General features: G+C 46.1%; 1 protein-coding gene across 1 annotated transcript in view; it reads left to right on the forward strand.

Annotated features, from left to right (window-relative positions):
* Nucleotides 1–22,541, forward strand: part of ARID1B (AT-rich interaction domain 1B) — a 326,604-nt gene that overhangs the window by 164,701 nt on the left and 139,362 nt on the right. Inside the window, 1 exon segment of the mRNA XM_066994218.1 lies at nucleotides 14,222–14,263. Coding sequence (XP_066850319.1) covers nucleotides 14,222–14,263 — 42 coding nt within the window.

Here is a 22,541-nt window from a genome sequence, read left to right on the forward strand (position 1 = left end):
CCCGCCTCAGCGCTGCACAGGGCGGGGGGCGCTGCCCGCACCGCGCCGGGCACAGGCAGCCCCTCAGCCCCCAGGGCAGCCCCTCACGGCAGCCCCTGCCCAGCGCCGGCCGCTCCTGAGGAAACTTGAGGAGCCCAGCCGCGGGGGCGGCCGGCCGAGCCCCTCTGCTCTAACTCGCCCCCCTTTTTTATTTTTTTATTCTTTTTATGTTTCGTGTGGGCCCCACCGACACCGATGGTCCCCGAGAGCTGGGGGTGGCAGCAGGGGGAGTTTCGGCTGAGCGCGGAGAAAGCCTCCAAGCGGCGAGCCCTCAGCCGCCGCGGTCCCCTTGCCCCTGCCCCGCGCCCCCCCCCTTTCTGAGCACAACTTGGGGCCTGGATGGGCCGCGGCTCGCTGCGCGTAATTAACGCGAGCGGAGGGTGGCTGGGAAGGGATGGAAAAACCAGGCCGGGGGGTGGGGGGGCAGGGAAGGGGGGGGAGGAGGAGGAGGAGGAGGAGGAGGAGGAGGGCGGGAGGAAGCGGCGCGGCCCGGAGCGCCGCCGCCGCAGACAAAAACAGGTCTGGTCGCGCCGCGGCGGGGGAGGGGCGCGCGGGCCGCCATTGGCGCGCGGCGGGGCGCGGGCGCAGCTGCGGGCGCGGGCGCAGGGCGGCCGTTGGGGCGCCGGCACCGCGCGGCCATTTGGCGGGCGGGCGGGCGGCAGCCTTCGGCGGGAGAGCCCGCTCCGGGCCCTGCCTCGCCTCTTTTTTTTTTTTTTTTTCTTTTCTTTTTTTCCTTTTTTTTTTCTCTGTCTTTTCAGTAACGCACAAACGAAGCTCGCAAAGCGCCCCTCCTCCCCCCGCCCCCCCCCCCCCCCCCCCGTTAACCCGCTGTTGTTTACTTCCCTCTCCTCACAATGGCCTTACAGCATTGTTTTACATTATTTTGGTACTTCCTGCGAAAATATTCCTTCCCTTCAACGAAATCCGGCACATCCCGGATAGCACGAGTTACGCACGAAACACCCAGCCCAGTCGAGCGCTCCTCATCCCTCATTTCAGCCGTGAGCCAGCCCGGCTGACTAGTTTCTTAATTTTAAACCCACTTTTCCCCCAAAAGTACGTCTCTGGGGGACAGTTGTGGCTGGTTGGGGCCCTTCCCAGCAGCCGTAACCCTGGACCCACCGGAGCAAGGCCACCATGGGGCCTGCGCCCCGCTGGCCATTTGCTCCCATCCACGGCTCTGTGGGTAGAGCCAGGCCAACAGCTCTCGGCAGAGCAAAACTCGGGCCCTTAAAACTTCACATCGCACACCAACGCAGCTAACGAGACCCAGCACTAGGGTGGATGTGAACTGTGCTCGCTTGTTTTCGATCCGAGTGAAAATAAAGAGCCTCATCGCTTTGGACGGAGTGGCTTGGTAGACACGCACACAGTTCTTGCTTTCAGGAAGCCATTGCTTGCTGGTACGGAAACAAGTTTTCACATTGAGCCCTACCATATAAACATCTCGTTTTTTTTTTATTTTTTTTTTCCCCTCACGAAAAGCTGCACACGAATTAAAAAAAAGGAAACACCAGGGTCTCTCCTTTTTTTTACCTCCCCGTGTGCTGCCCCCCCCCCTCCGTGTAATGAGTAGGAGGGACGGAACTTGTGACAGGGCAGGTACTGATTAGTTGCTGTCAGTCCGCGCAGATTAACACCTATTTTTAGGTTTCTGAACCTCTTGAGTAATACTAGTTAAATTGGCACAGGTTAATAAGTTGGGGTCCGCAGAGCCTCTTAACTGTTCGCTGCGAAATCTGAATTAAAGAGACAGTCTTGCTTTCTCAAAACGACGGAAAAGGGTTACGTCCGCCACATTCACCGCGTGTGTGTGCGTGTGTGTATGCACACACAACACCCAGAGGTCCAGAAAACAAAAGCTGAAGTCGATCGCTTTGGGGATGCTAACACAAACGTGTGCGAAGTTAGAGGATCTGTGCAGAATACATCACTAGTGAAACAGAAAGTCTCTGAAAGGAGATGTTTTCTCTGGTTGTTTTTTATATCGATGTAGCATTTAAAAATAAAACTTAATCTATGTTTCTTCGTGGTTTTTCTGCATGTCCTCCCCCCATTATATCATTATACTGTTACACTGACACCCACTGGTAAAAGTTGATCCGAGATCATGAGTGTAAACGGAGCTTCTTGATGAAGGGACAGCTATCTTTCCTGAATAAAAAATAAAATACGGATGGAATAATAGCTGCTTTGCCTCCTTCCCCCCCGGGGGGGGAGGGGGGGGGGAAGTCTCGTAATGAAGGTTATTCATTTGTATTTGATTTTGTTTTATGAAGAGTAGGTATGTGGATGCCCCAGATGTAAGAAGGGAGGCCTCGTTGTTTTTCTCTAAAAACATAACAACATAGAAGTATCTGCAGTAGCAGTTTTTCTAGATGTTGGTATGTTTGGGCATAGACAACAGGCTGGCACAGAGGAGAACAGGAAAAATCATTAGTACATTAGTAGCTGCGGTGTTTAACATCATTCCCCAGGTAAAGCAACTTGAAGAAAAACAGAAATAATGGTCACGCAATAAATGTATTTGTGTGGGCACTGACCTGATTGTATCAAAGCGGAGATGAATGCCTGTGCTGTGCGTGTCTTATTTAGTCTGTTTACCATTTAATTCAAAGTTGTCAGTGGTCTTGAAAGCCACTTGTGTTGGAGAAACAAGGCTCATTTTATCAAAATCTACCACTGCACCAAAATCTGGTTTGCAAGAGCGTCGTTCCATAGCCCTGCCTAGCACAAGAACAATACCATGCAATTACACTGTTTCAGGCTCTGAAATAGGCTTTCTTCCAAAACGCCCTCCCCTTATATTATGAGATGTGTTCCTATTAATGCAATGATTGATTGAAAATCTTCCTGTGTTTATGTTGTTTGGGCAGCAGTAGCTTGGATTTCCCCTGTCTAGACTAAAATTGTATCCAGTGGAGATGCACGGGACAGCTGTTTGTAAACTCTTAGTGGGACATAACAAATGAGCTGCAGCAAAAACTGTCAATGACTGTCTTTCTTATAAATGCAGTGATACCTTCTTTGTTTGGAGGGGGAAGGGGAACCTTAGCAGAAATACATACAGAAACAAAATGGACTCCGCAGAGCACAAGTGTGGAAAAGACCTGCCAGGGCTGCGTGGTTTGGAAATTAAAACTCTAGCCTTTCACCTCCGAGATTGCAGTTCAAGTTTTTCTTTACATTCTGAGCAAAACGAGCTTAAAATGAGTATAAAAATCAGTCTCCAGGGTTGCCAACTTACTGTTATAATTGGTGCAGATACCGTAATTGGAAAACAGGGTGAGTGCTGGGGTTTAGTTCTTTGGGAGAAGTTACAGGAAGATTTGTTGCTCAGGTGCTTCCTGTATCTTAGTCTTTCAGACTAACCTGTGCGATGCGTGTGTGTAAAGAAAAAAGCCTTTACGAAGAAGCTTGTTGAAGTTTAGGATTTATACAAGGTTCTCGTGTCTGAACACGTACAGCTGCACGGAATATCGCCCTATACGCACACCATCGTGCAGAAATGCTAAGTTTAGAAAACTGCACGAGGCTGTTAGCAATTGATTTGTTTTGCTGTTTTACCTTGCATAATAATACAAGCATGAATAGGGGGGTTACTTTGAAATCGAGACAGGCTGGAAAAAAAAGCCGGCTTGTATCCTGTAATTATCCAGAAGCACCCTTGTAGACCCAGAATAAAACTCACGAAGAGGCGCAGAGCACAATGAAGAAGCAGAGTTGGCGAGGAGGTGGAGTGTCAATAGCCTGCCACATCCTCTCTCATCTCCTCCGTCCCCGAGTGTCATGCTCGTTCTGTTTGCATGAAGAAACTGCAGCAAACTAATAAGAGGGAAAAGGGGGTGGGGGCAGGAAAAAGAACATTTATAGTTCATATTTGCAGGATTCAAATAAAATATTAAAAATGCTATAAACAGTTTTATAGTCATTGTTTATGGACTCTAGAATTTTTAATATTTTAACATGTAATTGAATTCTGAAGCCAAGATTCTGCAATTAATCAGGCTTTTATAAGCGAGCTGCTATTTGCTGGGAGTAACTCCGAGAAGAATTTGGGCTCGATTTTTTTGGTTTGTTTTGTGGGGATATCAGAAACGTTAAATGCTGAAGTGGCCTGCAAGATTGTACATTGTGCGCTCACTCGCTTGACTGAGTGAAAGTCCCAATTTGTGTAAGTAGTTCAGGCGTTGGGGGAACCTAATTGTTTGATTCATGTATGCAAATTCAGGCTTTGTGTATGTGAAGCGTGGAACGTGTGTTTTTGGAGGACGTGTTCTCAGCGCTGCGCTCATTTTCCTCTACCACAACAGATAGGGAACTCGAGTAAAATGGAAAGAGAACACAATTTGTCGGTTTATCTGGACTCGTATTATTCCGGGCCCTACTTAGGACTGGAGTGACTCCTTGGAATTTTTTTTCTTTTTATTTTTTGCCTGCCCTTTTGAAATCTTCAGCGTAGAGCCGGCCTAGAGTTGAGAGCTTTTTTCCCTTCAGTTCTGAGGAAGTGTTTTGCTGTTGTGAACTAGAACAGTGTGGAGGAGTTATGGCACTGACAGGAGCACTTGTTCTTTCCCAGTAAACTCTTAAATCCTGCTATCAGAAGGGTCAAAAACTGGCCAGCTGCGACATCTGAATAATTTTTAAAGCGGTTAATCCAGTCAGAGTATTTCCTAATCTTTGCACCTTGTGGGGAGGCGAGGAAGATGCAGCTGAAAATAAGTCAAGAGAAAAAACTCAGATCGTTGGCAAAAATAATTCAGTTTGTCTGAGTCCTGTTCCACAGATTTACCCTTTCAAGTTATGGTATGAAGTACAGAACAGTGCCCAGGGGATTCCTCCCGTGTGACTCTTTGGCAGGTGTGTTGATGCTTTGTTGTGGAAACCATCCCTTCCAAACCTGTGCTGCCGGGCTGACGATGCCCAGACGATGCCCAAATGAATTTCCCAGACGCTGTCAGTATTAGCCGCCCGCTATATATGGCCCGATAGCGACGCAGGAGGGAAACGGGCTGCAGGAGGAGCCGGCTGGCTGGTTGGGAAGGTAGGGATCAGGTTCCCAGGGCCTGGGCACATCCCTGCCGGCCGTCGCCTCGGCCGTTTTCCCCATAACTTAGGGCTCCGTGGGCCACGTTGGTTCTGTTCTCGGCCGCATCACGCTCCTAGGGCAGCTGCCTTGATTCAGCTGAGCGGGCGATACTACACGTGCATTTAGGGTGTTTTCCTTGTCTTCAGAGAAATAGGTTTTGGATTCTTTTGTATATAGGTGGGCGCTTCCCTTGCTTTTAATTATTACTCATCTCCCTTCCTATCTGTTCTGATTTCACTTTTTTTTTCCAAATGAAAAAGGAAAGGGTCATTTTTGTGTTAACCAGTTTTCTCAAAAGCGTGTTTCAGAAAGGTACGATTTACTGGTCCTGCGAGGGAAGGTGGAGAGAGGGGGCACAGAGGTATAATAAGGAATCAGTTTCTCCTCCTGACTCAGAATTAGGTTGTGAGTGAACAGAACCATCCACGATCTAGAAAAAAAATTAATAAGAACGTCAGCGCTATGTAGGGTAGGTCCTCTGGTGACAAGATTTGCCTCAGTGTGACTTTTTTTGCATATTTGTGTTTTATTCTCAAAAAGTACCTTTTTTTTTCTTTCTTTTTTTTTTCCCTTCCAGATGAAGCAGTCCTTGTAGGGCAGGAGTTGAATGTACTGTGGAGACTGTGCTAAATTACAAAAAGGTGCTCAAAAAGGTGTTCTTCTTTTCCCGTTCTTTCTGAGATTCAGCTAGGTTGTGTAAGTTACCCATTCCATTAAAAGTAGGAATAAAGAATTCAATTTACAGTTGGAATCGGTTGTGAGACACAGCAAAGGTTTTGAAGTTGAAACCGTGTTTCTGAAACAGAGCGCTCTCTCTCCACATTGTGTGCCTCCTCGCCTAAAAAATCTTTTTAACCCACATACCCAAAATAATGTTGTCTAAGGTGCTGGGAAGCTTTTTCTCCTGAGCACAATAGGAATATGTTGAATCTTTTGAAAACAGTTTCTGTTTTTCAAACACCTTTTCTTTTTCAGCATAGATAATTAACGCCTTCTTCACAGCGCTTGGTGCCCTTGATACATCTGTTACCTTTGACAGATCCTTTCTGTTTGCCACCTCTTCTTAACATGCTTCCAATATTTTCAGCAGAAAATAGCTTAGTATCTTTGATGTCGGGTGTATACCGGCTCAATTAAATAAGAAAGCTGCTGACAGAATGGTGTAGAGTTGAAACTCCAAGCTTTGTTTCTGTAAAGATTCTGTCCTTGGTCACTTATCTTCAATTTTTGCTGCAAATTGTTTGACTTCGCTTAGGCGAGGTTGTTAAGACACGCGGTTTTGCCTAGGACTGTACGTGTCTTCGTTTTCCCAGCCGGCACGTGCAGACGTTATGCAGAGAGGCAGGAAGAGGGGAGCGGGGGGAACAGCCCTCGCAGCCCTGCAAAGCAAAAGCCCTCCCTTGCACGTGAGGGTGGCGTTAAAATAAGCCTTTGGGGAGCTTTCTGGGATTTCTAAAATAAAAACCACGATGGCACTGCAGCTGTTTGTTACCACCCCCTAGCTGCTGGCGGATGGCACCCCCTATTTACGCGAAGCAAGCCGACTTCGTCTGAAAAGGGCTGCGAGGGCGGTTGGCCCCTTGGGTTGCCAGAGCCCTGAGGTGGGAACCTCCAGCCCTGCGGGGCGAGGGCAGCGAAGTTTTAACCCCTTTTGGCGTTTTCCTTAGCAGCGTCGCTCTGCAGGCTGACAGCGTGATGGTGCGTGGCGGAGGCTGCTTGTAGAGACCTTTTGCAGTGGACTTTGGTGGGTGAGGTTGTGTGGCTCACCGTTCTGGGGCTGCTGGAGCAAAAGGAGGCAATGGTATTCAACAAAAGAGTGAGAAATGCAAACGGGTTCGAAAAGATGCAGACACAATACCTAAATAAAAGGCTTAACGTTTGCAGTAATTGTTACTGCTCATGTCACATAGCATAATGACAGTTTTTCAGGATTTCCCATATATTAGAATGCTTGTGGATGAAAGGTTTGAATTTTGTATTTAATAGTATCTACCACTCTTTTCTTAAGGGAAATTAAATAGTGACTGCTCCTAGATTTCAGTCTCAGTACAACAGTCATTTTGATCTCTACATTGTCAAACAAATAAATATCAAAAGCTAATTTTCGGTGCAGTTACTCTGTTTTATGCAGCGCTCTAGTGTGAAAGAACTAATTGTATGTTACATGTCTTTGCATATGTATGAAAAACAGTGCATGACAGAAAAAATACAAAAGATTTGAACTGTGAATGTGTTTACAGTAGCGTCCACGCACGTGTATACGTATGTCTGCGTCTATGTACCTTACCTGCTTCATCTGTCTTCTCATGACAAGAGCAGATGGACATGCTACTGCTGCAAATTTGCTGCTGATCAGAGGTGTCTGTGGTAGGTGAGGAGGAATAAGCTACCCCAGAGCTGGGAGGGGTAGGAGCAGGCAGAGCATGCTCGCGGGTAGTTCTGGTAGGTCCCGCTGCAGCGACTGGTGAGCGTGCGCTGATCAGACACGCGCAGTCTCAAATGTCCATTTATCCCCGGTTTGCAATGGCTGTTTCCTGGTGCTGATCTAACTCTGTCTCTTTCTTTCTGTTTGAGGTCACAGGAATTGCCCCATCGCCATCTAATCCACAACTTTTTATTCTCCCCGGTTGCTTCTAATACATATGTAATTCTGTAGTGAGTATTGTATCCCACAAGGCTGATGGTTTTTGCTTTTAGTTAGCTAATATCTAGAGTATTTTTTTTTTGCTTCTTAGGGATTGGCCTCATTCCCAGGATTTTGCAAAATATTTGCAATGGGAGACTAAAACAGCAGGTTAGTCAATATTATGTCCAAGACAGTGTATTAGGCACAATGTTGAAGATGTGAATGATTTTTTTTTTTTTTTTTGTAAATCAGCTTCCACAAAACATTGGCATTTAAGAATTTTAAAAATACGAGCAGAACAGATCTGCTCCCCTGTACAGCTTTGAAGAACATGAGGCATCGTTGTGCTTTATCTCTAACGCTGGCTGACCAAGCACAGAGCTGCTTCAGCGAGCTGTCCTTGAGCTGCTCTGTTGTCTGTACATGCTAATAAGGAGAATGAGGAGAATTAATAAGCAAGTGTGAAATGCAGCATAGTTTCTGAAAATCGTTTCAAACCCTTTTAACACAAAATAGCACACAGTTGTTCTATCACTGAAAAAGAGATTTTTTTGTTGCTTAAAGTGTATTTTGAGAGCTAAAAGTTGCGGCTTCAGAAATTTGAACATTGATCTTTGTTATTTCTAACCCTGGTGAAGTAGAAGATAAATAACTGACATCACAAAGAACTGGCAAAAGAAAGGGAAAGTTTAAGAAAAAGTGGGTGCTAGATTTAAAGAGCGTCTTGAAATGGGTCACATTGTCCCGTTGTTACAGGGGCCAACCTGTAAGGGGCTGGCATTTACTTGTCCAAAAGGCCTCGACTAAGTAGTTTCCATGGATGTTGTGTGAAAAGTGAGGAAACCGCAGCTGATTTCTCCTTAATTCATGAGGCTGATACTGTGCAACTACCTCACCTTTAATTCAGAGATAGATTCAGGGTGGTAACGGAGGTGTCTTCGGCACGTTTGTTTCAAGGATTGCCTGGGGAGCACGCCCGGTCTTCCCTTGCTGCAGGCTTGGAACCTGACTCGAAGAACATGCATGATAGCCATTAAAAATAAACCAGTGGCAGCAGAGAAAAAAGGGAAGGAAAGGTTGTCTCAGTTACCAAAGTTTATTCCTACGTAGTCCTGCATACGCTAAAAGCAGTGTACAAGCTCAGTAAGTCCTTGAAGAATTGCCAAAAACTAGTGTGGGTCATTTAAGTTTGTCCCTGCTCCAAGGAGAAGGGCAACCATGTTCTACAATTGTTGAATCCTAAATTACTTTAAAAGCGAGGCAAAGAATGCAAATGTTACAGCTAGGTAGGCTGGGTTTCATGAAGATACGAATGACTATAGCAATATTTATCTTTGAAATAAACTTTCTAAGGGCGCCGAAAAATGAAAGCAGGATTCATTTATTGTCCCTCTCGTTTAAAAAAAGATGAGTCCAGAACTGGTCGTGGGGGACAGAGCTTAAAAGCTGAGAATCTGAACTAGAGAAGGTTTGTGGGGTTATATCTGCACCACGCGCTGCTGCATCTTGCACGTACCCAGGTGTCCAGGCTGGTCCCAGCAGGTAGCTTGGCAAGGCTGGTGCGCGGGCACGGCGGCTGGAGGTGCGTTCGCATCTCGCCGTGCCCAGGCTGATGAGCCCCGTTTGTAAGTCGCCGAGACCACGGAGCTTCCCCCAGCCACCCACCTGCCGAGATGCCCCGTGAAGTGAGAGGGCAAACCGGGTACAGGAGCAGGTAATTTGATTGTGAATTGGCCAGCGTGATGCAGGTTGTCTTATCGTGACCTGGCGGCGAGGTGATTTGACAGCAGTTCAGGCGGCAACCCCTGTATTTCCTCATTCTTTTATGATTTTGTTATCATGGGGAAGAGAGTCCTTTCTGATCTGCTTGATCTTTGTGATACAGTGAATACAAAAGTATTACAAAATGTGAGCATTAACATACACGTTTATTTTGTTTTGAACCTATCTTAGAAGTGCCAGAGGCATGCCTTCTTAGCGAGCAGGCAGTTGGCAAAAACCCTCTAGGTATCAGAGAGGCCATGTGCTATAATTTTTCTAGAATAATAGTGTCAAACAAATGACAATAGAAAGCCTGTGAAATTGGCAGCCAGCTGGGCAAATTCTCATGTGTGACCCACAGAAACTGCAAGTGCCTGCGCAGAATATTTTGTCGGGATCGGAGCTGCACCAGCCTGCCGCGTGCCTTGCCGTAGCTCCGGCCCCGTGGGCCGCCAGTCGCAGTGGCTCCGTTAAGTGAAGGGCTCAGACCCACGGCTGAGGGCAGTGCTAAGCGTGCCTTGTACTGGGAGGTATTGCCTGGATAGTTAAATGCAGATCGACGATCCTTTTCAGCATTAATGGTAACAGGATATTATACAGCAATCCGCATCCACCTGAAATGATTATTAGTGCTTATTTTCATATTCCATGAGGAGAAAAAAAAAAAAAAAAAAGATGATAGAGAGGGGTTCTGTGACCCATGTCTCCTATGAGTTAGTTATTTCGTCCTTGAGTACTTGCCACTTCATATTCTCTTGTTTGGATAACAGTCAGAGTATTAAGCACAGCTGTAATTTTCTTTTTGTTAATGGTATTCCACTTCCTGTGGCTCTTGCTCAGTTTCAGCTAATCCCATCTCAAACAAAGTCTTGATGAGCCAAGAAGGAGGTGGACTGAATCGAGGACCAAATCGTTGCTGAGTGTGGCTTTGGAGATGACCACATTATTATAATTCCTTGTGTCATCTAATCGCAAGGCTGTAAAACTGTTTCAAAAAGGTATTGTTTAGCATTGCCCTTCAACGTTTTGATCTGTCACAAATCCTTTTCTCTGGGATAGGGAGGTAACAATTGTTCTGTGCATGATTTACTGTAAGCCTTCTGGTGGTGATGCGATACTGCTTCTCGGACTGGGGGCTGCCCGACTCCTTTATTTAAGAGCAGAACAAAAGTACTGAGTAAGTGTCATTTATTCTGATGAAAAGAGACTCGGGGCTACTACCCAACTTTTTTTCAGGGTACTCCACACGTCATTCATGAGAGATCTCTAGGATGACACCACGAACCCTTGCATTAGGAGGTGGAAGAACTCCCCCCACGTCTTCCCACCTGCACCAGCCTCCTGGCCCAGCGCTGCAGCCTGCTGCAGTGGGGCTGCGTTTTCTTTATCAGCAGCAAAAAGGCTGCCGGATTCGTTAGAGAAAACACGAATGAATAGTGATTACAAGTCAGTTTGTATCCAAATAAGACACGGGGCGAGCAGGCCCATTTGGCTGTATCCCAGTATGGTGAGCAGCGGGCCCAAAGCGGAGGTGGTGGGGCCTCAGCAAAGGGCCGGGGCAGCGCCTAGGGGAGAGCGGCTGGGTCTGGGGCCGGCACGTGGGCTCGGCAGGGCCTCGTCAGCCACCCAGCCTGCTTTTTTAACGACGCAGGGGATCTTTCGCTGCAAAAGGAAAACAGCCCCCTGCCCAAGATAATGTATTTACATGTGTACAGTGAGGCAACTAAAATAGGAAACGTTTGACTGCCACAAATAAGTATATAATGAGAAGTTCTTAATTAATGCCTGATTGTCTTGAAGCAGCAATGAATCTGTAGTTCATTTTTTGTTTATTGGAACGAAAGTGATATATTTTGGAGATGATTAAGAGAAAGATGGTGCTTGCCTAATTCTTAAGGACACAAAATTTTCTATTCTTGGGTAATGTGGGTGTTGATTGAAGTACACTCTCATTCCCACTAGAGGGGGGTCCTCTCAGGCCAGGTTGTAATGTGTTTTGCGATGGTTTTGGTTGTGTTTTTTTTGGAAGTCAGCATGAGAAAAATATCACATTGTCCCACATCTTATATCAGTACTTTACACTGTGTATCTTACAGTGTCAGCAGTTACTTGTCTCTTACTGATCGCAGCTGCATTTTACACAGAGGTGAAAACCGAAATGAAGGGACTAATACGGCAATACACGAGTAAACACAGTAGTAACTAAGAATGCAGAGGGTGTTTTATCGCATCATCCTCAACGAGAGACAGGTATTTTATCACGGCAGTGGTGTGATCGCTCTTGGAAAAGCAGAAATGCCATTACCAGACCTGTTCAATAACACTTTTTAAATCGGGATTACCATCTACACCAATAGCTGCACTCTGAACCATTTTGTTGTCCCTGTGAGCGTTTACATTTCTAAGCAAAAATGAAAATATTTCTGCCTGTGAAAGAGACCACGGTGATGTATGCTACACCACCTTCAGCTTCTGGTTTACTGTTTGATGTCCCAGTTTGTTCCTCTTCTCAGTTTCTTGGTGAAAAGAAGGAGACCTGAGTCTTGCAAATGTGCTGCTTGTCACATCACCTTCATGTGCATGTTTCAAACCGAGGGCAGCCACAGACGTCCTCTCGCCACCGAGCGAACGGGAGCTCAGTTAGCACAGCCCGTTTTTGACAGTGCCACCTTCCCACAGAGCAACAGTCCTCTCGTGGTGAGGTGGCCTCCCCAGAGAAGAGACAAAGCCTGGAGCCCCAGCAAAGATCTGGCTGATCTTTGCGGGGTTTTCGTGCCATCCGTGTTGGGGCCATCAGCACTGCTGAGGGCAGGAGGGGGTCCGAGAGGGAGCCAGTGGCACGGGTTCACGTTTTGGGGTCTGTGTGGTTCTGGTAGCGAGATGTTTTACCAGAACAAACAGCCTGGTGAAAATGAACTCGTGGTTTGGATGGGTACCGCATTAACCCTAGCTGGGCTGCCTCTGATACTGGAATTAGTTGAGGATCAGAACAGGGCGCTGTATTCTGACAAGCAATCATACTGCTATTTCCAATCCAGTGTCTGATTATTCTCTTTTTGGCCTTGGGCAAGTCACTTAACCCTCTGTCTGTTTCTTCATCTGTAAAATATATTATGGATATTTATCAGTCTCACCAGGACTGATTGTTTAATATTTATAAAGTGCCTAAAGGATTAGAAGCTTAATATAAGTAGCTAATACGTATCATTTCAGATTGATTTTATTTACTTGGATGGTTTTTTTTCTACCTCCTATTGAATGAGATCCTCTTTTGTAGCCTCTTACTGCCATTCCTAATCAGCCGGACAGGTCACAATTGGGTAACTTCAGGTTCATTTTCTCCTTTTATTCTTCGTTCCTATAAATGCTTCATCTCCTCCTCCCTTTTTTAATTTAGAGATGAAGGGATACCATATGTTGCTAGATCATGACATAAATATATTTAAGTGCTGCCATCATTGTTAGTTTATCAGCCTTTCCATTATAAACCCTCTTGTTCAGGGGTTTATAACTCTGGCATTATAATGTGCTTCAGGCTGAAACTTGACATTCATTTTTTCCCTCTTGATTTGCTTTAAATCCTTCACTCTTCTTAAGTTAAACTGGAACTGGAGATTAGATACATTAGTTATAGTTATACTAGTTGTATAAATTATAATGCAGCAGTAGGCATTTTAAATAGGATGTAAATCAGAGAAATAGAGAATTTCCTAGTTGTTAAACTGTGAGCCTGGGAGTAGAAATCTGGGATTCTTTTCATGAGCTTGTCCCTTGTTTGGCACATGACTGCTAAGAAATTATTTAACCTCTTTCTGCCTCACTCTTCTTGCTGTATATTGGGATTATGACATTTCCTACCTCACCGGTGTATTGAGAAGCTTAATTAATTAGAATTCATAAAAGCGCTGAGATTCTCAGGTGAAAGGTGCTGATGTGTGAAGTATTTTTAAGGAGACTAATGAAAAAGCCGGCGCGCCTGCCTTTCTATGCCTGGTGTCCCAGATTAACGCGTAGCAACTCCCGGAGCGGTGGGATACGCGGCGGGCAGCAAGGCGTTGGATTTGGGGCACCGCCAGGTCACTTAACACCTTGTTTTCCTCGGCCTTTCCGATGTGCACTGCATCCTGTGGCCTCGGCCTCTGCCTGGGCAGCCTTTCTTCCCTGAACTCCACAGATTTTAAAGGATTTGCTTTGCTCCAGGCAGGAGAGGGGCCCGTGAGTGAGGCCTGGGCCGCTGCGTTTCCTGACTGAGTTGTTCAGCCGATGCTGGAGCACCCGGCCTCGCCAGACGATAACGTGAGGGGAAGAGCTCAGGTGCTGCCAGCCTTCTGTTTTAGAGGGAGACACCACAGCAGGAGATTCTGGTGGTGCTCGGGCAGCTTTTTGGTGTAGCCAAAACTCCCGTTGGAGATCAGTGTTGCAGCTGCAGTACAGCACATTTTGGGGCACCAACAGGTAGATGCTTTTTATAGCATTGAGGCTGAGAAACCTGGTCTGTGTTGAGAGTTTCTGAGTTTCCTCTCGTGAAGATTTCTGTTGTCAGCTGTCAGTTCAGCACGTGCTATCGTATGCAGGCTTTCCGAGGGTCGGTCCAGGCTGGTGTCTTCATTTGGAGAAGCCTGCTTTGCCTGGGCTGTGGCGCTGCGCTCAGGAGAGGTGGTTGGTAGTGGCTACATTTCAAATGATCTTTCTCCTTATAATTTCAGGTTGAAGTCTTGGCCTCCGAGGATGCTACATTTGGACACAAGGTGTGTAGTTTGATGCAGTTTTGTTCTATAGGTCCCTTCCGTTTAAATTGTTGGATGTGATGGTACAGAAGACGACAATTTTCAGCCTGAGAATTGAGGATCCCTGTTAATTACATCCACCAATTCAGAAACCTCCCCAAACATGTGGTGTACTGCAGAGGGCACACAGGCTGTCTGAGTCCTGTTATTCTGTGGAGAACATTTGAGCAAATCTTACTTGGGGAAGCCCGTGTGGAAGCATGGAACTTCAGTTTTGTAGTAACTTTTCAGACTGGAGCTGCCTCCGTGCTGGGTTTGTTCTTGTTTCACAGATTTGCACCTCAAAAATCCCAGTCGTTTCCTGCTTTGTAACAGTCTGTTGAGTAAGCCACTTTGTTCACGATCCTTTTTCACAGTGCATCGCAAATAGGAAGTATTACATTGAGCAGCTGCATCACCCTGTGTTCAATTGTAGATCAATGTATGGCATACAGTATGCGTGTCGGAGAGACCATTTAGACCTGCTCTGCGAAATGGGTGGCAGTGTCCTAGTTATTGCCTGAGTTTCTTTGGCCATCGAGCTTTACAGTGACAACCACGGTTTTAATTAAGCACTAATAGCAGATGATTTTAGGAAAAGGCAGATTGTGTGTAGGCTACATCTATTTAGCTAGGAAGAGAGTGGGGAGGGGAGGGGAAGGAGGAGACTGTAGAAACAGTAGGCTAAATCATGACAATGAAGAGTTTCCTGCTGCTGAAGGCCCCCTTGCTGTGATACTACTGCAGGTGAGAAAATAATAGTCTATTACTACCGAGGTAAAAAAAATAAAATCAAAAGATGAAATAAGTTTTCCAAGTTTATACAGAATACAGTAAACAAAATTAACCCACAGAAAAAAAGCTTTAAAAGCATCTAAATATTCATGATGCCAGAATTTACAGTTGTGTCTGCATTGTACATTTTTATGTTGATATGTGATAAAGTGATTTAAATTATTAAAAAATGAACAGAGCTACACCAGTATTATTTGAAGTATGTAACATATGGTAGTCTGCAGTATCTTCCTTTTTTTTACTTAATACCCAGCATTCATACAGGATATTCATTGAATATTTAATAAACCTGGAGGGTCAGCTCTTGTGAACTCATCTCCATAATCCTTCAGACTATAGGTAGGTAAACAGAAATATTACTGCAGATTATTGTAGCCAGTCACTCGCACAACTAAAACACCGTGCAGGAGGCTTCTTGCTATTTTTCATGTGGCTAAACTTGCAAGGTGTTTTTCAGTTTAGCAGTCATCTTGATGAACGCCATTTAAAGTTCCTTTTTATTACCTAAAGTTTCAGGAATTTTCTGTTGCTAAGCTTTAATTTAACAAAACCAAATCAGTACCTTTGCCAGCTCTTAACTTTATCTTCCAGAGTCCCAGGCAAATTGTACCAAGAGGGTATTGTTGCTCTCTTGAAGAAGTAGCCTTACATTATGTAGTAAACTAGATATGTCACGTACTTTTTCTCAATCAAGAAAAAAGGTAAATGTATCATTCCAAATTTGTTAATCTTGGAATCTATCTTGGCTGCCTACGTAGGCATCCTGTGAAAGCACTTTCTTGCCTGCTCTTCCTTAAACACTTCCTCTACTGTCTGTTGCAATGACACACAAATGTTAGCGTCTCTGTTATGTTAGCAAATCAGTTGGTACAATCATGGGAAGTACATATTAGCACATATTTAAAGCACGTTTTTAAAAATTAAAAGTGTTTTTTAGTTTACAACTCAGAAAATAAGTTTGTGTGGCAAATACCATGTAACGTAGTTGAGGAGGATGTAAGGTTATAGTTTACGCAATTGTAATGCTTTCCTCAATACACATTTTCAGCCTGAATTTCCCTCCAGGTCTAATGCAGATTACTGGGGAGCTATCTTGATGGTTTGGGGCACGTGCATCAGCTTCTAACATTTTAAGTCCCTTCTGTATGCATAAGGAGAAGCATAATGTGTGGCAGAGGGTGACTCTTTTTGACTATATCCATTCCACCGACCCTTAAACGCTTATCGCTTAGTTTTAGGGTTGTTGACAGGCTGTGTTTCCTGTAGATACCGATTACTGTTAAAAAAATAATAATTCTAAACTGCAGAAAGAACTTACAATGTTATCTGTTAGTCTTAAATTCTCCTTGTTTTTCATTTCATGGTAAATATGCGTGCTGGCAGCGAATGGGGCCGTTTCCCAGGAAAACATGCTGAATGAGACAGCACAACATTGTTCAGTCTCACCATAGTTATCATCTGGGAAGGGAAGATCTGGATGATGCAGTCTTTTGAGTCTTTGATGAGGAGGATAAGCACATGTAGAAATCAGCTGCAGAGGGTCTTTGATGTAGGATATGCATTTTGATCAGACAAATATTTTTTATTTTAGCACAGAAAATTAAAACAAAAGCCATTGTTTCACACTGTCAACAAACCCAGAGGAGAGGTACCTTGAAGTGCCAGAGCTTGTTTTTACTCTGCAAGCACAGAACAGGTGCAAATCACAGAGTGTTAGTAGTAGTCCTTCAAAATGTTCCCTCTGCCTCACTTTTTTAATAAGAAGCAGTCTTCCCAAAACAAAGATAAAATAGACAATTTATTGGGATAAAAGTGATGTTTTTAATATCAACTTCTTTTTGTTGAAAGTGTAAGCAGTTTAAATAAAAGGTGTTGTTTGAGTATGAATACTCAGAAATTCGATAGTGTTACTGTCCAAACCTTTCCTTTGGTTGAATGGTAGGCAGCAAAAGCATTCAGCTTCCTTTGCAGCTAATTTTGCAGAAGGGGTAAGCTGTTAGTGTGCTGTAATAGCATTTTGGAAGACGGAACATGTGGCATTCGGTTTTATTTATACATGCGTTTGTGTGTGTGTTTGTATGCGTGTTTGATCCTTAAAGGAAAAAAAAAATCCAGCTTTTGACTGATCTTTCAGCTTCAGTATTTAGAGTGGCTGTGATGTGCATGGCTGTTTATGGAGAGACGTGGGGGAAATGACCACCCAGCAGATCATGGACAGGTGGTAGGTGATGCGGCACAGACCTAACATTTGGGCACGGTTCATTCAGCTCCTGCTGAGTGCCAGCTTATGCATACAGGAAGTTTCTTCGAACCCAGAGCTGCGGAGAACTCAGGTAGAATAAGAGTGACTGGATGGAGCAGTATCTGCCTGGGTCTGCAGTCGGCACACAAGAATGTATTTAAAAGTTGGAAGCCCTTTCAGTCCCGTTAATCTTATTAGAGCCTAATGATGACATGTAAAATGCTAACAGTACCGATTTATTTTGTGTTGGTTTTAGCTGGAATAGGAGGACAGATTTTAGCAGATGGGACCAGTGCTCCCAGATGGCAGAGAAAATTAGGAGGGATACAAAGATGTGAAAAAGAAAAGAGGATAAAGAATAAGGTGCACAGAGCAGAAATAAGATGTAAAAGGTTTAACCATTGTGAACGACGCCAATACAAACACCAAGGCAATGGACAGATGAAAATACCTGTGCCTGAGTTTTTTAAATCCTGAGATTTAGACGCTCAGTTCTCACCAGAACATTTTAATCCCTCAGTTAGAATGGAAAACCTGAGTCTGAGAGGTTGGTCGTGATGTAAAGATTTAATCCACACCTTGTTGTAGGAGTCTCACGTTGGCATCGGTTGGCGTGGCAGTGTGGAAAGCCGGCGGTACGTGCTCCAGGTGGGCTAAAACCGATGCCTGGCCCTACCTGGGGAAGGAGATGCCGGGCTGTTTTCCAGTCCTGTCCTCTTCCCCTGCCTTTCCCCACGGCTTTTGCTGTCAGCACTGACCTGACCCAAATCCGGCCGGGTGGCAGCAGCTTGGCCCAGCCCGGGAGGGCGATGCCGCCTCTCCCACGCGTCCCGGCCTCTCGGCGGAGGCACCGCCCGCCCGTGGGTGCTGCAGCCCTCGGTCAGAGCCTGCAGCCGTCCCCGCGTGGCGTGGCACTGCTGCGGGGTGCCGTGCTGGTGGCAGCCCAGCGGGGCGACATGTCGGGAGGCTCGCGACTCGGGGCGAGGGGAAGGGAGCCGCCGATGCTCCCGCAGCGGGGGAGCTCCAGCCAGAACAGGGCGCTCGTGTTCGGTCGCCGGCTTTAATCCTTCCATTGTGTGTGCTTTTAAGCTGCGTTGTGATGTAATTGGCTTAATCATTACTATTATGTTGCTCCGCGCAAGTTGGGATTGTAATTTGACATATGGAAATAAACGGCGACTGGATTAGCCATTCGCAGGTGTCATTTAAAAGCAGGGGCAGGCGAGAAAGCCTTGCCTATTTTGCAAGGGGGGTGTTGCTGCCGTGCGGAGGCACAATTATCTGCAGCACTGCGTCTGGCGCCGTCTTGAAGTCGGAGCCAGCTTCACCTGGTCGCTTCTGGGGCCGCGCTGCTGGGCTCGAGGAACCAGGACCCCGTTCCCGATGGACGCGCTCGCTGGCGGAGGGATTTTGCGTTTCCTTCGGAGAAGACAAGTACAGGAGGAAAGATTTCTCTTCGACCGGGAAATCCGTGCCATGGAGCCACCATTCTGTTAAAGAAATGCAATAAGGGTGGCATTTCTGACGTGGCTGTGTCAGCGCCGTGGAGCTGTCGGCATTGCTCGTGGAAGTGGCCGGATTTTGGTTCTGTGACGCAGCAGAAAGCGATGACCTCGTCTCCATAATTTAATAACTCTGGAAGTTGTTGAGGGAGGCTGCGCCTAAGTCTTTGCAAATATCTGCTGCCGGGATGCATTTTGTTAGTGCTTTCTCTCTGACACAGGATATACAATTTTAAGAATCACGTGTGCTCAGGACTGAAACCTCTTCTTTGCTCCCAACCATGCTACTTTTACTTGAGTTCACTAAGCTTTCATTTTTTATTTTCTTCTTTCCCCCACCTTGCAAACGATGCTGTATTGCAATACTCAGCACATCACAGTGCATCTTCTGTAGCCTGCTTATTCTCGCAGCCCCAGCTACCAGAAGTTCAAATCCTGAGGGGAAATTCAGCTGCGCGGTGTAGCTACGTGTCAGCTTCCTGGTTTGAAGCGTAGGACACCAAAGAGAATACATTTAAGTGGCTGACTGTGAGTTATGACTGTGCAAATCTAGAAGGAAACTGTTGTTCTAACGGTATCCATAATACGGAAGCCTTGAGCTGCGAGATGGAGTAGAGATGCCATTTGAGAAAACTGAGAAAATGTGTTCTCGAGAGATTTTCGTGTTTGTTAATTTCTCTGTTCTTATTTTCGGAGATTTGTACTAGATCGATTGGCACAAAATAGCACTTAATTCTTGGAAAGAAGGAGAAAAGAAGCTATTCAAGGAGAAGAAAAAGTAGGCATAAAAATTGTTTTCTTTTTAATGCTTGCCTTGTTTAAGACAGCTTTCTTTTGTTGAAGTCTCTAAGCAGCCTCTGCTTCTGCCATCTGGTGGTTGCTTGTAAAAGTTGCATCTTCAAAGCCAAATTAAATTGTTTTAAAGCCAATTAATCCTTTTCAGAAGAGGATGTTTTCAAGTGTCTGAATTATCTCTGTCTTGATATGTTGACACTTGGAGTGTCTATGTGTGTGTTTAGTATATAGGAAAATACAGAGAAATGAGCCCTCATTTACATCTGTCTGTGCACTGTTGACTTAGGTAGGAATCCGGGGCTTGTAAATAAGTTTTTGGATTTGTTTCAGCTCAGAAAGAATAGATGTTCATACTAGCCTCCAGTAACTTCTGTTTCGCTGCTCAGAGCAAAATTAGGATTACATGTTTCACCAGTTCTGTAGCTTCTGTCTTCTTTGTGGAGTTGTGTTATCCGAGGTGTTCAGAGATGGCTAAAAGGATTTCCCAGCCTTCTTTCTTTGAGCCATTTTAAAGCTGTGTTTTAGGATTGCTGAAGCCTTCTGAGTACCCTTTGTGCCGGCCGATTTCTAGGAGGAGAGAAGGGCACCTTAGCGGGGAGCACGGTGCTCTTTGGACGCGCTCTGTTAGGATTCTCAGCGGGGCTCAGGGACCCCTTGCAGATGTGCCGAAGCAGTTTGCAATAGTCACGGCTAAGTGAGCAGCAGTGACTTCAGCATGTTTCTGCCTGGACCTACTCATATCACTGCTGGGGTATTCAGGGCAACCCGAGAAAACTCGGGGCTGAGTGATGGCGGTCGTGTTCTGGAAACTTCACCTGCATAATCAGTAGTTCCAACATAATCAGTAGTTCCTAATGTTTGGGAATTTCAGCCTCAGGAATTTTTTTTTCCAACTCGCTCTATAGAAGTGAAGTGGCAATAGCAAAAGATTGGGCAGATGGAGAGGAACGTAGAGCTCTCGGTCCTGTAACCGTGGTCCGGCTTCATCCAGGGCTGTAGAGGAAGGAGTGTGCGCAGCCACCTTGCGTGGAGGATGGAGTCAGAGCAAGAGTCTGGTACCCCATCAAAATCCTCTCCAGACAGCTCCTGTGTGTTGTAGTGCCCTGCTCCTCACAGACATCCCCACCTCCAGTGTGTGGAGGATTTTAAAGCTCTATTGGAGGATACGGAAAAAAGTGAGGTTTTACTGGCTCATCACGCAGTGGTGGTGGATCTGGACAACTGCAAAACAACCTTGCACGAGGAAGAGAAGATGAAACGATACACAGTAGAGGAAAGAAAGCCACGTTAGCTGGGAACCCACAAATGTGGCAATGTGCAGCGGATAAACGGCACAGCAGCAGCTGGCTCTTCGCTCCCTGCGCTCTCCCTCCCAGTCAGTGACGCTGGCTGTGCACGCACCCCCACACTGCAGTCTCAGGGAAGTCGAGGCAAGGCTTTAGGGAGGAATTGCCTCCTGTGGCAGTGTCCCCACGAGAGGACAGCATGCTGGGCTTTTTCCTAGATATATTCCCTTGTTTCTTCTGCTAGACATCTCTCCAGTGACCCAAAATACTGATAAATATATGCTTAACGCTCCTTTTCAGTGTGAAGCAGCTACTGATGCTTGCAGAATAAATACTGGCGGCCTCGGGGTTAGGCTTGGGCAGCTGGCATGGGGATGTGGAAGTGCTTTGCTTTCCAAAAGCTCCTCTGAGCGCACTGTGGAGGGCTGGTGTGAGCAGAGCTGGTGAGCATCACCCCTGTCTCCGAGTCCTCAAAACTTGCTGTTGTGTGGTTTGCCATCAGCTGGGAACTAGCGCTTAAAAATAAATAAATAAATAAACTGCTGGCTTTCTTCCTGTACCATCTCCACTTTAAGAATAGGAACATGATGAGCAGCCATGGCCAACAGTGCTGCATAGTTTGTATTACCAAGATGTGGCTGGGGCCACGCGTGGCTTTTTGATGGAAGCTGAAAGCTGCCACTGCCCTTCGGAGAGTCCGAGGGGTCAGCCACTGGCACGCAGCTTTCCTAAACACACGTGTATGCGTCTTGGGACATAGCTCAGATTTTCCTGAAGCGACGTCTGCAACTATTTATGCCTTTCTGATGACGTGTATCCCCCTTCCGTCAGTATTTCTGCTGCGTTTCTGCGCTGACTTAAGCTGACGCTCTGTTTGAACGTGCTGCTGCAGCCCCTGGCCAGCCAGCGCTCGTGGCAGCGCCGGCTCGTGCCTCCGTCCGCCTCCTTCGGTCCTGTCTCGACGAGCTGCTCTGCGACATGCACGGGGGGTTAGCCCTTTTCCAGGCTCTGTAGAAACGCCCCAAAAGCACAGCCTCTGATGCTCTTCTCCTGACGGGAGTGGACGTCAGCTTGAGGATCTGACTGAACCCACCATTTCACATCAGTCCCTACAGCGCAGCAATGAGAATTACCAACAACAAAAAAAGGGGGAAGGGGGATTTATTTTCTCAGTCTTTCCTCTGTTACTCTACACTTCTCATCGGTGGGGTGCTGAGAGCTCGCAGCCCCACGTTCCTCTCCTAGTTTGCCAGTATTTAGCTCAGCTTTCCCTTCCTGGTAGTTTGCAGCCAACCTGCAGGCTGTTAAATTGTAACCAGGATGCTGTCAGTGCAATAGCGCGGGCCCTTTGCAGTCCTGTGTGGCCCGTTTGATTTATACGGCTGTTTTGAACTTTGAGGGAATATCAGATTTACCCAGAACTCATCTGACAACTGGAACGCGGTGCTTGCTTGTAAATACCTGCAAATTTTAAATAAATGTTTAGGCAGGTGGTCTCTTTGTTTGGGGGTGGGAAGAGGGCAGGACAGAGCGCTTGCAAATACCTTGCTGTTCTTTCTTGATTAGGAGAGCGGGTTAGACCAGATTTCTTTTTTCTTCTGCAAATGTCTCCCTGACTGCATAACTGGTGCGACCAGAAC

Source organism: Anser cygnoides, chromosome 3 (assembly GCF_040182565.1).
Source record: "Anser cygnoides isolate HZ-2024a breed goose chromosome 3, Taihu_goose_T2T_genome, whole genome shotgun sequence".
NCBI classification, from domain to species: Eukaryota; Metazoa; Chordata; class Aves; order Anseriformes; family Anatidae; genus Anser; species Anser cygnoides.